General features: G+C 42.1%; 1 protein-coding gene across 1 annotated transcript in view; it reads right to left on the bottom strand.

The window, feature by feature from the left end:
- Window positions 1–15,783, bottom strand: part of CELF6 (CUGBP Elav-like family member 6) — a 417,202-nt gene that overhangs the window by 392,116 nt on the left and 9,303 nt on the right. Inside the window, exon 2 of the mRNA XM_029575372.1 lies at window positions 7,151–7,233. Coding sequence (XP_029431232.1) covers window positions 7,151–7,233 — 83 coding nt within the window. The remainder of the gene's footprint in view (window positions 1–7,150; window positions 7,234–15,783) is intronic.

Genomic DNA, 15,783 nt, shown 5'->3' with positions numbered 1-15,783 from the left:
TCTGCCTTTCTAATTTTTTTGTAACATTTAATTTGTTTGTGTTCTGTACTTTTAGATATTTTGTTGATTGTTTTGCATTTTGTTGATTTTATTATGTGTGTTTATTGTTATCCACTAAGATTTTTGGATTAGCAGGCTACAAAGTTTCTAAGTAAAGTTTTTAGGCCTTACTTTTACTGTTTTATGTATTTATGTGTTGATCTCACTGTTTTAGGTATTTTTAGAATTCTAACAGAATCAGTGCAGATTTTGGTGATAGGAGGAGGAGGAGTGGGTACTAGTTTGACACATTTTATGACTGTTTTATGAAAATGTATTATTATTTTAGGAGGTTTGTAAGTTTAGGCATTTTTAGAATTGTTGAATTTTACTGAACTGATATTCATTGTTTTTAATGTATATTATTTATTGCTGTAAACCATTGTGATGGTTCCTGAATGACGGTTTATAAAATCCAATAAATAAATGAATAGACAAATAAATGAATGTGTGACTGAGATGAAGTATCCTACTAGTGTGAAGTTTGTGTAGGGATCTATCTATAGTAGCCTGGCTTTTTCTGTTTTCCTAATAGAAAGTGTTTTGGTGTTGAGGGCTTGCTGTAATATTTGCACTGTTGCCTTTTCCTAGATAATGTTTTTACTTTTTGAATTAATGCTTTTTTTTTTTTTTTTTTTAGTATGGAAGGCCTACTATTATTGTATCTGTAATTAAGTTTACTTATGGCTTTCTGAGGACAAAGCCCACACCCAACATGCATTACAATAGCCTAATTCCAAGTATGTTTTTTGCTTTTTTGCAGGGTTTTCTGGTTGGCACACAGCAATGCATGTAAAAATAATATCTATGTTGTTGTGATATCTTTACCTCAGAAGACTGTATTTTGAATGTCCTTTTTCATGTAAAATTAGTTATTATAAATGCAGAATATGTATTGTGGGTGGTGAGGGCAGGGGTGTGTGGACACAAGGCTGTACAGGGCCCAGTCTGCCTTATGCCCTTGCAAATGGCTCGGAGAGAGTGCGCCACACACAGATCACCACCATTCACCCAGCTCCCACTTCTCCAGGGGGAAAATGCTGGGGAAAGGTGGGAGGCAGGTCTTAGGGTTCCTGGGAGTATGGAGGGTTTGCCACGTTCCTAGAAACATCACTCTGCCACTCCTCTGGGAACTCTGGCCCCTTCTGTCCCCTTCCGCAACATTTCAAATCACTAAAAAGGACCGGACTGCGTAGAGACTCCCCTCTTGATGATTTGACCTGTGCCCTTCCCTGGCGGGGTGAGGTGGGGTAGGGCTGGGCGAGCGCCATCTCATCCCTTGCCTCAGGCAGCAGATTCTCTTGAGCCACCCCTGTTCACTGGGTGGGAATCCTTTTTTTTGTTTTGTTTTTATATACCTATGCTCATAGCTTCACCAAAGCTTTTTTTGGGTACTAATAAAAGGCATCACAGCCTGAAAAAAAAAAAAAGAAATCCATTCACACACTCAGGCCTCAGGCAAGCTGCTTAGCTCTAGTCACCCTAATTTTTTTTTTCTGCCCATCTTCTCTTGAAAGCCCCCTCTCTGTTCTCCATTCTTCTCTGGCACTCAGAAAGGCCATCTTGCACAGTCTCCAGCACTTTCTCTTCTTTCACAGGCCAAGGAATGAAGAAACTGTTCGTGATGATAAAAAAAAAAAAAAAGTGCAGGATTCGGCATGCTCTAAGCCATTTCCTGTACTATCCTTTGGCAACAAGGTATGTGTTACTATGTGCTCAGCAGACTGGGGGGGGGGGGGTTGCATATTTTTCTGAAAAGAACCATTAGATCAGGAAAACAAGCATAGCACTGATGATTTCCAAAGATAACTTCTGCGCTTAAGCTCGCTTTGGAAAATCCTGGGGTAACCAGCCAACTACAGGCACATATAAACTTCCTCTTCGGAGGGCTTAACTCGCAGATAAATATTTATGCACATACCCTTTAAAGTAAAAAAAAAAATATGCACGCAAGTTCCAACACCCCCCACCCGAATGCTCATCTGCGATTTGCGTAAAAGTATGCTCATAGCAGGGTCACGTGCAAAGAGCCCCAAGGCTATTTTAGTACCATCTGTACATGCACAACCATCTTTGAAAATCAGGCACCAAATGTGCATCAGTAGCATTCTTACCCAGTAAGAGGTACCCAGCACAGGGCTGATTTAATTATGGGAACCTTAATATTCAGCACCATTTGGCATAAGTTTGAATCTATTCATCTAACTGGCGGTGGCTGTCACCCGAATAAGTACTTAACCAGATATGCATTTATCCAGCTAGGTGGTGGGTGGGATGTGGGCATAATAGGGAGGAGCTATTTATACGACTAACAGAGCAGGTCTACAGTTACATACTGACCTCAAAGTGTTTACAAGTTTTACAATCATAAGGGCTGGGTAATAACTGAGATCTTTTCACTTCAGATCATGCACCGGGGAGGAAAGTTCCCTATACCCCATTCTCCAATTGCTCTTCTGATTCATGTGGCATTACTTTATCCTAAAATAATCTTCAAGCCAGGTTATCCAGTCCAGCGACTGGACGAATGGGTCTTTAGTGCTTGTGCTCCACGGCTGCTGAACTGAGTGGGAATGGAGCACTGGGCAGCAACACCGTAAGGCAAAACACCAACTCCTCAACCATCAGGCATAATTACCAGTGCCTGCCACAGATCCCAGGACTCATCTCCCCCCTGCTGTACAAAAGTAACTTAGCTGTCTGAAAAGTTTACCTCTTAAACACCACCACCAACCAAACTACTTAAAAGTAAAAATAAAAACCTGTTTCATAACTGGAGGAGAGGCAACAAAGGTGATGGAACATTTCAGTTGTTAAATTATTAAACATACAAAACTCACTTAGGATTTCAACATCTGCAGTTGTGCTGAGTATAAAGTGCTGAAGACTTGTGCAAGCTCCTGACACAGGGATACGCATACTTCTAACACACAACAGGTAATGTGACTTACTGTCACCGGTTAAGCACCACTGCTTCATTCACAAGCGTCAAAGGCCGAAGGAGATGCATGACACCATCCCTAATGGATGACAGCAAGAAACGCACTTTGCACTTTACCAGACCCCCTACTACTTGCTTATTCCGACACTTATCTCCGTTTTCCAGAACCGTCTTCTCATCAAAATGTTACAAGGACCGCAGTACGGATAGAATTAGGCAAAGGACACCAGTTAGCAAAGCAAGGCATCGTTTTTTTCATTTGTGGCTAAAATACTATACATTTCCAAAAAAGAAATCATGCTGTTTATAACTTCATCTGGCCACTTTCCACTGTAAGCTTACAATGAATGGCTCGATCTCTGCTAAGTCATTTTCTAGCATCTGTTATTTGCTTTTTCTTCAGGGGAGAGCGGAGGAGATGCATTTTCAACACATACTTCCTTCTACTCTTCTACCCCCCTCTATCCCTGCTCCTCCCCCACCATAAAGGGAATTATTATTTTTTTTCTGGGTCAGGGGAGTGTAATGTGCATGCTGCATGCTTGCTAGAATTTGCAGGCAGTTAACGGCTGTTTGCATGGTGAAAGAGGGCTATGCCCGAGGGCTCAGCTTCATTATGGTATACATGCTCTGCTATAATAATGATAATTTCAGGGATTAATACAGAGCCTTTCATGCACACAAGATCCCAACAAGTCTGCATATCAGAGAGCTAAAAGGGAAAAAAGGGCAAGCCCCCACCGCTGGTGGGAGTGCGAGGACATTGTAGGACGGGTTTGAGAGGGAAGAAGGGAAAAATGGATCCATGATAACTGCATTGTAGTGACGTGCTCAACTTCACAGTACGACCAGTAAAAAGTCTTACTTACAAAACTGGGATGTTTTACAAAGATTCATTTGTCAATGCTGTTAATGATGAGTGTTATGCTCAGAAACGTGGATTATGGAGCTCTTGCTGGTTTGTATAACATTACTAGTTAGCCTGCAGGGATAGAATGAGGGTTTGAGACAAACAGCCTTTCAGTAGGACTGGCTGATTTTCACAATAGCAAAGGAAGATCAGAGGGTCCTTTATTATGACTCTGAATATCCTAAATTTGGATTTAACCATCAGCCATGTCAATGAGATTGAGAATTTCTTGTATCCAGTCTGTAATGTAAAAGGGAGTAGGGGGGAAAAAAACTGTTCAGTTGTCAAAAAAATACTACCCGACCCCAGCATGGCCCCATTCACCTCCATTTATTAAAAGGAAAGATACAAGAATATTTTCCCTTTGACACTTATCCCACAAATAATCTACCTGCACACATTTACACCTGCTAAAATTGTGAGGCTAATTTTTTCAAGGAAATATTTGAGCATACTTTGGAAAATGCAAAATTATAAGCGGAAATCCTTCTCCAGTCCCACCGCTCGGAAACATCTCGTCACACTGCAGCTCAAAGTACATGCATAAAGGCCTTTTTATGTGTACTTTTACCTGCATCTAGGGCGGGCAGTTTTATAAAAGCCCATTTCTGCAGGTAAAGCACTGTTTTAACCGTGAACGTAGCTGTGAAAATTAACCTATAACAAGATGGCTGATGCACACTCATACAACATGTTACATGCACACACATGTAACTTGCATATACTTGTGCAACCTCCTGGCACAGGGATACGCAGGGAGGCAATTCAGAATCAGAAAATGCTCTGGAGCAATGCCTGGGAGAGCTCAGAGGCAGGGCAACACCCTAGGGGATAAATTCAGGCCCAGAATAATGCCCGGGACTATTCAGAACTAATGCAACACACAGAGGCAGGTCACAACTAAAGTGATATAATTAGACGTACACTCTAGTCAAGGCCATTAGTATGTACTATAACCAGGGCTGCAGCTTCAGGCTACACACGCGTACCAGAAAGCCATAGAATACACGATCCATAGACACTGTTACAGCATTACAGGTTAAAACGGGTGCTCTTCAGCCAGGATTATATGCTGCTGTACACAGAAGCCCATAGTCAAGAGCCAGCTTCATATCATGGACACATGCTGCCCCCTGATACTACATCAGACGGACAGACAAAGCTAGGGCTGGGCCATATTCTTATTATACCACATCACTATAACATCTACTAGCACGGAGCATACAATACAGATTTTGCAAAATATGTCAAAAATAAAAATAACCTCCTCTGCCTCCTTTTTCTACCCTATGTTACTCTGAATTTTCCATAATGGGAGGATTACATTTATTTTCTCTTAAAAAAAAAAATCAGGCCTAGAATCGACACAACGTTGGCTGCTCCTTTTCTATCTTGCATCTATTTTAGCACACACGAAAAGGCTGAATTAGCTCAGATTTCCAGTGTGTGCTAATACAGCCTTTCCATGTCCGCGTCTAGTATAGGCAGGGGTAGTTTTCCATGTGCCATCTTTTAGATGTGACCGAGCGTGAGAAATGCCACTTTCGTATAAATGGCCATTATCCTGAGCCTCATCTGTGTTATAAATACTGTACTGTACTATACATGAGTAGAAGGTACTCCTTCGAGTGCATACACTGGGGGAGAAAGCCCACAAAACCTTCTCTCTGCTTTCACAGAGCAGCAGAACATTGGAGGGAGTTTGATGGCAAGTTATTCATTAAATGAGGGAATACCCGGTGGGTAGGGGGGGGGAGGGGAGGAGGCATCTGAAGGCACAGAAGTGAAGGGAGGGGGTGGTGTTGGTAGATATGGTGGTACTCTGTTTTTCAAAACCCTGGGAGGAAAGTGATAATTGTGTTTGGGCCATTTAAAATGAGTTAGGAATGCAGGATTGATGTGAAGACACAGCAGCGTTCTGTAATCTCCCAGCATCCTTCCCTTCCCCACAGCTTGCGGGGAGCATTGACTGATGGATTCTGTCCTGGCAATGGAAGAAGGATGGGCCTGCTTATCACTGCCCTCCCAGCTACCAGCAGGAGGTGACAGACAGCTGGGTTTAATTTCTGAAGTGTAAATGTCTCTCTTTCCCCTCTGGTCTCCCCCCCTCCCTCTCAGCGGTGTCTCACAGAAAATATCGTTTGTTCTGTGGAGTTTGTGTGCTATGCATGCAGAGCCCGATGCAGCCAGATATGCTGTGAGGAGACACACAGGCGGAGTTACCAGCCGGGGGGGGCCAACTCCCAGCCCAGGCGACACACGCGAGTCAATTCAGAACCACAGCAACCCAGAGCCATGGGATAACGCGGAACCAAGGCAACACGCTTAGGAGACAACTCAGGTCCAGATCAATGCACTGGGAGCAACCTAGAACCAGGAGCAACAACCCTGGGGTGAAAGGGGAGGCAATTCAGAATCAGAAAATGCTCTGGGAGAGCTCAGAAGCAGGGCAACACCCTAGGGGATAAACTCAGGCCCAGAATAATGCCCGGGACTATTCAGAACTAAAGCAACACACCGAGGCAGGTCACAACTAAAGTGATACACTGGGATTAAGCCTAACAGAAAGCCATGCATTCAATACATCTGCATCATTCCTTAAAAGCAAGCAGCATGCCTGCGTGCACAGATCCCTATAGCGGAGTGACAACTCTCAGCAGTATATTGAAGCTCCCTGCACCTGGCGTAGGGAACCTCCATCCCTTGAAGGCCGCCGATTGACTGGATTTTCAGCGTATTTCTAATGAATATTCATGAGATAGACTTGCATACAGTTAAAAGCATATTCATTAGGGATACCCTGAAAGCCTGATCAATTTGTGGCCCTCAAAAGTTTCCCATCCCTGATGTACAGAAACGTCGCAAGGGAGGGCAACAGAGCGGGATTTCAGGGCTGTGGCAATTGCAGAGTACATTTCTAATAAACATAACAATATATAAAACACTTTACTCTTGCATTTGGCAAGGGAAGTTTAGCTAAGAAAAAGACATTCTAATCAGGTGAGTGAACAGTTTCCCCACAAACGATCAATCAGTAAAGATAATTTTCCTAATAATGAAATAGGTCTGCAACAAAAACTCTACCATGCAATTTAGAGACTTGACCTCTAGGCCCACTTTTCCCCATGCCATGTTTACCCTGTGAACTGGAGCTTGTAAAATAAATATAGGCACGTTTGGTTTACTCAAAGAGAGGCCAAATGAACCACAAATGTGAGGAACCTCCCAGTCCAGAGTCTAAAGGAAAGTCGGGGACTTACCCCAGGAAGCGTTTTCTGCTCATGGAGGGCGCTTTGTGCTTTCAGTGCAGATTCCCGGGCACAGTATGTGAGAAAGGCACAGCCTGAGGGAAAGACAGAAAAGGATCAGACAGTCAGAGGAAACAAGGTTTGTTTTTTTTATCATCATCAACAGCTATTGCAGCTGGATACCAGATAACCGGATGGTCCTCTGCAACCATCCCAGCTTTTAGTCAGCGTTTCACGCCAGCGTCTCCCACGATGACACGCACATCATTTGATATTTGAAGAAAATGGCAAGTGTACCCTTCGGTCTAGACAGAGCTCAGAGCGGTGAAACCTGAAGACCCAAGTTCCAGTTCCTCCACCACTATGCACTGCATGAGCCTGAAAAAGTCATTTAACCTCCCTCTGCTCAGACTGACATGGGTTTAAACTTTACAGTTCATCTTGTACAGTGCTGTGTGTACTATTGCTATGTACTGCTTTGTACTATAAGGGCACCATTAAGTCTGCCTAATGGTAAATTAATTATGGGAAATTTTCAGTATCCCATGCCTAATTCTTTTTTTTTTTTTTTCTCAATTGGATTTTATTAACCATTTGCGAAATAATACAAAACAGCAACCAACAATACGATTGGTAGAGTTACAACTCTTCTGATTTGCCCAAAATTCATCAACTTTAATGAATGATTGTGAATTAGGGAACATGTGGCCTTGCTCCCCAGGTCCTTGAGGACTCGTAGTCTCCCCAATGAAAGGATCCCTGGCATGAAATACTTTCTATATCACCTAAGACTACTAGCGAATGTGCCAGTTAATGTTTGTTTGCACCAAACCACGCTTTGAAAATGCAATTCATAGTTTGGGATGTATTTTTTTTCAAAATTTATTGCGATCCTTCTGGAACAAAATTTTAGCTGACAGCATCTAAAAAGCAAAAAAACGTTGTGAGCATTGCATTCTTCCTCACAAGATGAAACGGGTGTGTACAGGAGGCCTACATTAGCTAATAATGGATAGCTCAGAGGTTTAAGTTGTACAGCATGACTTCTGATTGGAAGAGGATCTTTAGCTGGAACCATCCACTTAAAAAAAAATCAGGCTCGCCTTTGTTACCATATAGAGAAGCTCCGTGCCAGCAGCAGGAAGAGACTGAGTTAGTCCTGGTTTTCCAAATAGCTCCTCTTTCTTAAGGATACAGAACTACAACCTCTCTCTACTACATTTAGCCATACGGAAGCCCTAACTTGCTGTTGCCCATCTGTGCCAGCACAGTGATTGCCAAATCACCCAGTTAAACCAAGACAAGGCTGATCCGGTCCCCGTGTGGAATGGCGATTCCGATTCACGGTGCTCATGGGGCCCGGGTGGAGGGGAGGGAATCCTGATCCTTTTTTTAAGGGCGAAACCTGATGGCTGGATTTAGAGCCCATGATACAGAGGTCTGGAAGGAGCACTGGTGCCTGGCTCTTAAGACTCAGGACCAGCCTAAGAGCAGTAGGAAGAATCGTCAGGTAGCTGGAAATGAAGACTGACTCCCGGCACCCGAATCCCAGCACTGGTTCCATCTGAGGTAGAAGGAAAAGGAGAAAGCAGGAACTGCAGGGCCAAAAAAAAAAAAAAAAAGCAGGTTTATATTAAACTTTATTGAACTGCCCCCCCCCCCCCCACCTAGCAGCCGTGAATGTAAACAGACCAAAATCAGTCTTACTTGAAATTCAGTCGAAACCCCGTGATGACGTGATTTCAAATTTTAAAAAATGAATTAAAATGCATGGAGGAAATGCAAATATTTAAATGCAAAGCAAGGTGGGGAGGGGGGGAGGGGTAGTAAAGTTCTCCATTCAGTGCTCACTGGTCAGTAAAGACATCCACCCAACCAGTAGACGCCACGACTTAGTGCTCTGATCAGGAAAAAAAAAAAAAGCAGGATGAAATTTAAAGTGGACAAGTGCAAAGTGATGTACAGAGGAAAAAGTCATATTAGCTGTATGTACTCAAGGCTGGGTCCTGTATTAGGTGTCAACAACCAAGAATTAGGATCTTAGGCTCATGGTTGACGATATCAATGTATCTTCAGCTCAGTGGTTGGCAGAGTTCAAAAAAGCAAATAGAATTTTAGGAGGAGTCCTTCAGAAAGGAATGGAGAATGAAACAGATCATAATGCCTCTGCATAGATCTATGCTGACTGTACCTGGAGTACTGCATGCACTTCTGGTCACGTCATCACAAGAAAGACATAGCAGAACTAGAAAAGGTGCAGAGATGGGCAACAAAAATAATAAAAGGGGTAGAATAGCTCCTCCTGAAGAAAGGCTTAACCAGGATAGGGATCTTCAGCTTGGAGAAAAGATGATCGAGAGGGGACATGAAAGGTATTGGAACAGGTAAATAGGGAACGGTTATTTATCTTTTCAAATACTACTAGAACTTGAGGACACTCTATGAAACTAGCAGATAGCAGATTCAAAACAAAATTAGAGAAAGTATTTTTTTACTCAACGCACAATCAAGCTGTGGAATTTGCTGCTGGAGGCATCTAGCATAGCTGGGACGTGACCCTGGAGAAAAGTCCATAAATAATCATTAGCCAGTGGACTTAGGGAAAGCCATCATTTACCCCTAGGAGGGAGCAAACAAAAAACTGGATCTGTTTGGGATCTGGCAGGGACTTCCATTTCTAATGACCCAGATTGGCCACTGTTGGAGACAGAATACTGGGCTTCATGGACCCAGCATGGTATATCTTATGCTCTTATGACTTCATCTCCATGTATACAATAAGGCAAAACCAGGACAGGATCTGCTTGCCCTGCTTTTCCTGGATGAGGTGGCAACCCTAGCCAGCAAAGCAATAGGAGTTAAGACAGGTGTGCTTCAGATTTATCCAGGTTAGCAAGGAGGGGTCAGGAATGACCAGCCCACAACTATAAAGGAATGAGTTTTCGCAGACTCAGTTGTTTAGACACTGGAGATGGGAAGGGCTTGGATTAGATTTGAACAGGATCATCTATCACTAACAGTGCTTACAGTACATGTATCCTCCTATAAACCTCACAAAAGATTAGAGAATAGATGCAGGAACAAGATCACACAAATGAATGCTGACTGCCCTGTTGCACCCCAGCAAATGCTGGAGAAAAATGGACATTAAATCGAAGATTTTGTGTGCTAGTATTGACCAATTCACTGTCTGAGAGTGGGTAAAAAAGACTCTGCATCTCAGAAAATCCATTTAGAATATTGACAATATAGAAATCTAATGAATGGTTTTGTGAGTTTATTTCTAAAGATAGAATAGTTAAAGCATGAGACTAGGAATCAGGGATTTATTTATTTTTTTCCCAGTTCTGCCACTGGCCCTGTGTAAAAGTGCACCTGCCTGAGCCTAAGTTCATACCAGTTTAATTCTCCAGTGCTACTACGTTTCCTCTATCCACCCCAAGGCAGCTGCACATCTCCTTCTGAACTGCTATAATTGTAAATCGCATTTGGGATCCTGCTTGGATAAAAAGGGCTACATAAATTCCAAATTATTATGGCTGGAGTTTATTTACTGATGTGCTTCAACAAGGCTTTTCATTTGATCATAATTAACTTTGCAGAGATAAATATTTTTATTTCACACATGGGATCATTGAAACCATTTTATAAACTCCTATATTTCTCAATCTATGATAATAACAAATTCCATCTATGGGATGAAACCACCAGAGTCTATAATTGCTTTATAATGTCATTAGGCTCAATTCAGACACAAATCTTCTTCTTGGTTACTGTCTCCAAATGTCTCCGTGATAGGAATGAACCCAATTGTTAAGCCGGGGAGTGTTAGGTACATCCTCAGATTGATCGGATGTACAGCTAAGACTCTTCCTATGTCACAGTCACCTTCCTTCTGGAACTGGAAGTCACAAAGAGGAGCAACAGATTGAAGTGGGTTGACAAGTTCATTTTGATCAGCTACATTGACACCTCGGAAAGGGATGCTAATCATATGGCTGAAAACTTAACTGGCCAACCAGACAGAGAGTCAGAGTTTTGTTTTGATTTGTATTTTTAGTTTTAAACCATTTTGATTGAAAAATTAGTTGCAGGTACAAGCATAACAAACATGTAATACGGAGTCATTCTGAAAATGCAATCATTCTTCGTCAAAGACATTTAACCAGAAGAATGTCAAGGTAAGAAATAGCAGAGGCCTAGGAATAAGCATTTATTTGCAAGAAAAAGCAAGCTATTTGCAGTAACCATGTATAATCTCAGCACGAGCCAGAGTTTATATACAAAAGATATTGTCTTGGGACAAAGTTTGTATGTTTATTTGGCTCATAGACTTTTTATCCTTCATTAAAGAAGGGAAAGGACTTTTCCTGGAAGTCTCTTCCTTACCCCACTGTTCCATCCTCTTCTTCCTCTACTAAAGCAGCCACACATACCACTTACTCAATTTTGCTCAAGATTGACAGGAATAGTGACCCATATGGCTAAGTAATGAAATCAGTTTTTCCATTCCTGTGTTCATAAGAATTAGTAGAAAATACTTTCAAGAAGACACTTTGCAGATCCAATTCAATATGGCTGCAAGTCCATGTCTCAGATTTTTGCAATTTGTAGCTATGTCTATCCTTATGAAATATGAGTTTATCTTGTCTAAACAACCAAGAATGAAGGGAGAAATCCAGGGACATTATAGATGTGCTGGACAGTCACAAAGAATGCAGGAGAGCATAAATCTCAATGAAGGCAAAGAAAAATGCTTTAAAATTAAATATGAAAACATAATAAAGAAAACACATCTGGACAAGGGAATGTGTAAAAATGTAATAAAAAACCAAGTTTCTTTGTTTGACAAGAAGCATTAACCTAGGGAGCTTTCAATATCCTTGGCTGCATAGGGACAGCAATGGTCAGCAGATAAAGGGGGAGGTGATACTGCCCCTGTATAGGTCCCTGGCAAGACCTCACTTGGAATACTGTGTACAATTCTGGAGACCGCACCTTCAAAAGGATATAGACAGGATGGAGTCAGTCCAGAGGGTGGCTGCTAAAATGGACTTTCTAAAGCATATGAAGACAAACCGAAAAATCTAAACATGTACAACCTAGAGGAAAGGGGAGACATGACAGAGACTATTAAATACCTCTAAGGTTTCCATGCACAGGAGGCAAGCCTCTTCAATGGGAAGGAGGCCCTAGAACGAGAGTGAGGATGAAAGGGAGTAGACCAGAGAAATCTAAGAAAATATTGTTTTATTGAGGGTAGCGAATGCATGGACAGCCTCCCAGTGGAGATGGTGGAAACAAAAGCGGTATCTAAATTTAAGAAAGAATAGGATAAACACAAGAGGACCTCATAGGGAGTGATGGGAATTATAAACCTAAATTAGTTGGATGGATGAGCAGATTAGATAGGACATACGGTCTTTTTCTGCCATCACGTTCCTCTGTTTCCATGCTACTATGACACCACAATATACTCCTACCTCCCTGACTTTTCAGCTGATTGGAACTGAACTGACCTGTTTTCCCACACAAAATGAAAAGTAAAAAGGATTCAAAGTCTTATGGGCACTAATTGTGGCAGAAATTTGAAAGAAATTGGATGAAAAGTTCAAAAACTAGAGAGGACATAGAGGGAGACGTGTAAGCATGATGATTTTGGAACACCAGTTTTCCTGTACGAAAACAGGCTAAAGATGTCTTCCAAAGGCCAGGAAAGACATTTTAAACATCTTTCAAGGACATGCTGCTTTAAGACAAATAGTTCATGCCTGTTGTCTTCTCCATCATTACAGGAGTAAAACAAACATTGTTGCATTCCAGGCAGAGGTGGCTCCTGAGGGGGCAGGCGATCCCCAGACAAGGAGCTTGCCCCCTCCCAGGCTGGCTGGACCACTTTGGTTGAAAGGAAAGGCACTTGGTGCTTGCCCCCCCCCAATACATCCCCAAAACAAAACTGTCAGGAACTGCCATTAAGTCCAGGCTTCAAGCTTATTCTTCTGATTGGCAGCAGTTTTAAAGGGGAACCTCCCTCAGACCGGGAAGGCTGAGAAATCAGTTCTTCACTACTGCAGTTCAAAAAGCAACCCAGTAGTAGACAACAGCCAATCCTGCCTTTTAAAACTGTCTTATATTTCAGGGAAATGTTTAAAATTTTTATACAAATGATAACAACCTAGGATTTATGTACCATTTTTCAGCCAGACTGGGTTCCAGTGCTTTTTACGAGTTAGCACTTCACAAATGCACATAAAAAGAAGGGATGGCTAACGCTGCAATATATTTTCAGGATCACATGAGAAGCTTCCAAAGGCAGAAGGAGAAGAAACGTTATTTTATGAATCAATTCATGCAATTGAGCAAACTGAGGTTCGAGCATTCTCAACCCACTCCTCAAGACACACCAAACCAATCAGGTCTTCAAGATATCCATAATAAATATGCATGAAACAGATTTGCATACAGTGGAGACACTGCATGCAAATCTCTCTCATGCATATTCAGTGGATATTCTGAAAACCCAACTTCTTGGGTATATGCTGAAGACAGGGGTTGAGAAGTACTGCTCTTTTGACTTGCCCATAGCTAGTAAAGTAGAGTAAAGTAACTCACCTCTTAACTTTCTCCTGAATATTTTTTTCAGAATGTGATGCCTTTTGACTTATGTAAGAATTATCCAAGCAGATTGGAGTTGCATGAGCTTTCAGTATTATACAAGAAGAAATATGAAGAAAGGCCCCAGCTGATAAAAGAAACTCAAGTGCTGTATCAGAGCTTCTCCAACCTATGTTGGGGACACCACAGCCAATCGGGTTTTTAGGATATCTGCAATGAATATGCATGAGATAAGTTCACATATATTGGGATTCCAATGTATGCAAATTTATCTCATGCTTATTCATTGTTAATATCCTGAAAACCCAACTGGCTGTGGGATCCCCAGGACAGATTTGGGAAGCTGTGTGCTATATCATACCTTCTCTCCAAAACATTTACATTTTGTGATCAGAAGAACATAAATGCCATATTGGTATTGGGACACACCAAGGAGTATCAAGCCCAGTATCCTGTCTCCAACAGTGGCCAATCCAGATCACAAGTTCCTGGCAGATTCCAAAATGTAGATCTATTTCCTGTTACTCACGCCCAGGGATAGCAATACTGCTCCTTCATCTACCTGGTTAACAATCTAACACTGTGTTATGGAGATTAGTTAAGGTTAGTTTGTGATGATTAAAAACCTAACAGAATTTAAGCAGAAATCTGACCAGGAATATCATCAGTTATATTAAAGCTAGAAGCAAATGATTTCTTTGATATATATATATATATATATATATATATATATATATCTCATAGGAGGAGAAATCTAATCAGATACTATATAGATTTTCTGAACTATTTCAGAGCTACTTGTCTACAAGTTGCCCAGTTTTCCCACAAACAGCATACATTGTGTATATGAACAGTGAAACCAGGTCCTATGCTGTAATTGCATAGGATGACATTCCTGGGGAGAAAGCAACAGTGGAGGAAGACATGGTAGGACCACCAGCAATTGAAGAGATGAATAAAGTCCCCAGAACCACCAGCAGACTCCATCCCGCTGGCGGCCAAAGAATGAAAGAGGCCATGGGGGCTGACAGCAAAGCCTTCTGGTCAGTGGCCTGAGATTAGAAGAGGGTCCTAGGGCCAGTGGAGGAGCTCATCCCACCAGCAGCCAAAGAAGACAGAGAGAGATCACACAGGCATGAGGATAGGTGAGAGAGAGAGAGAGAGAAAGAGGATCACCACATCTTACATCCATCCCAATTTGGATTCCGTAAGGAGCGTAACACTGAAAATCTCCTACTAGCCATCACCAACACCATCCTCATAGGTATGGGCCAAGGGACATCTTTTCTCCTCACCATCCTTGATATCTCAGCTGCCTTCGACACGGTCAATCATCAAATCCTACTTTCCCTCCTAGCAGAAATAGGCATCGCAGGCACTGCATTATCTTGGTTCTCCTCATACCTCTCCCACAGAGAATACATAGTGAAAATCGACAAAGCTGAATCTTCTCACATTTCTCTCACTCAAGGAGTTCCCCAGGGGTCCTCACTCTCTTCTACCCTCTTCAATATTTATATACTGCCCCTGTGCCACCTCCTCGCCGACCTAGGATTGAATTTTTTCTTATACGCCGACGACGTTCAAATCCTCATCCCCATCAAAAATACACTAAAAGAAACCCTCCAACTCTGGGACTCCTATCTTACAGCCATCAACTCACTTCTATCCAACCTCCACCTTGCACTTAATGCTTCAAAAACTGAGATACTCATTATATCTAATCAACCTGAACTCACACCCCTTAATAACATACTCTCTCCCCCTGCTACATCACTGACTGTTAGAGACCTTGGTATTGAACTAGACCAGCGCCTTGATTTCAAAGCTCATATTAAATCCCTGCTAAAGGGGGGCTTTTACAAACTCCACATCATGAAAAAGCTTAAACCACTGCTCCACACACAAGATTTCCGACTAGTCCTGCAGACCACTATCCTCTCCAAAGTGGACTACTGCAATTCCCTCCTCCTTGGCCTCCCAGAGTCCACCATCAAACCCCTACAAATCCTACAGAACGCCATGGCGAG

This window comes from Rhinatrema bivittatum, chromosome 13 (assembly GCF_901001135.1).
Source record: "Rhinatrema bivittatum chromosome 13, aRhiBiv1.1, whole genome shotgun sequence".
Lineage (NCBI taxonomy): Eukaryota > Metazoa > Chordata > Amphibia > Gymnophiona > Rhinatrematidae > Rhinatrema > Rhinatrema bivittatum.
This window is presented reverse-complemented; position numbering and strand designations above follow the sequence as displayed.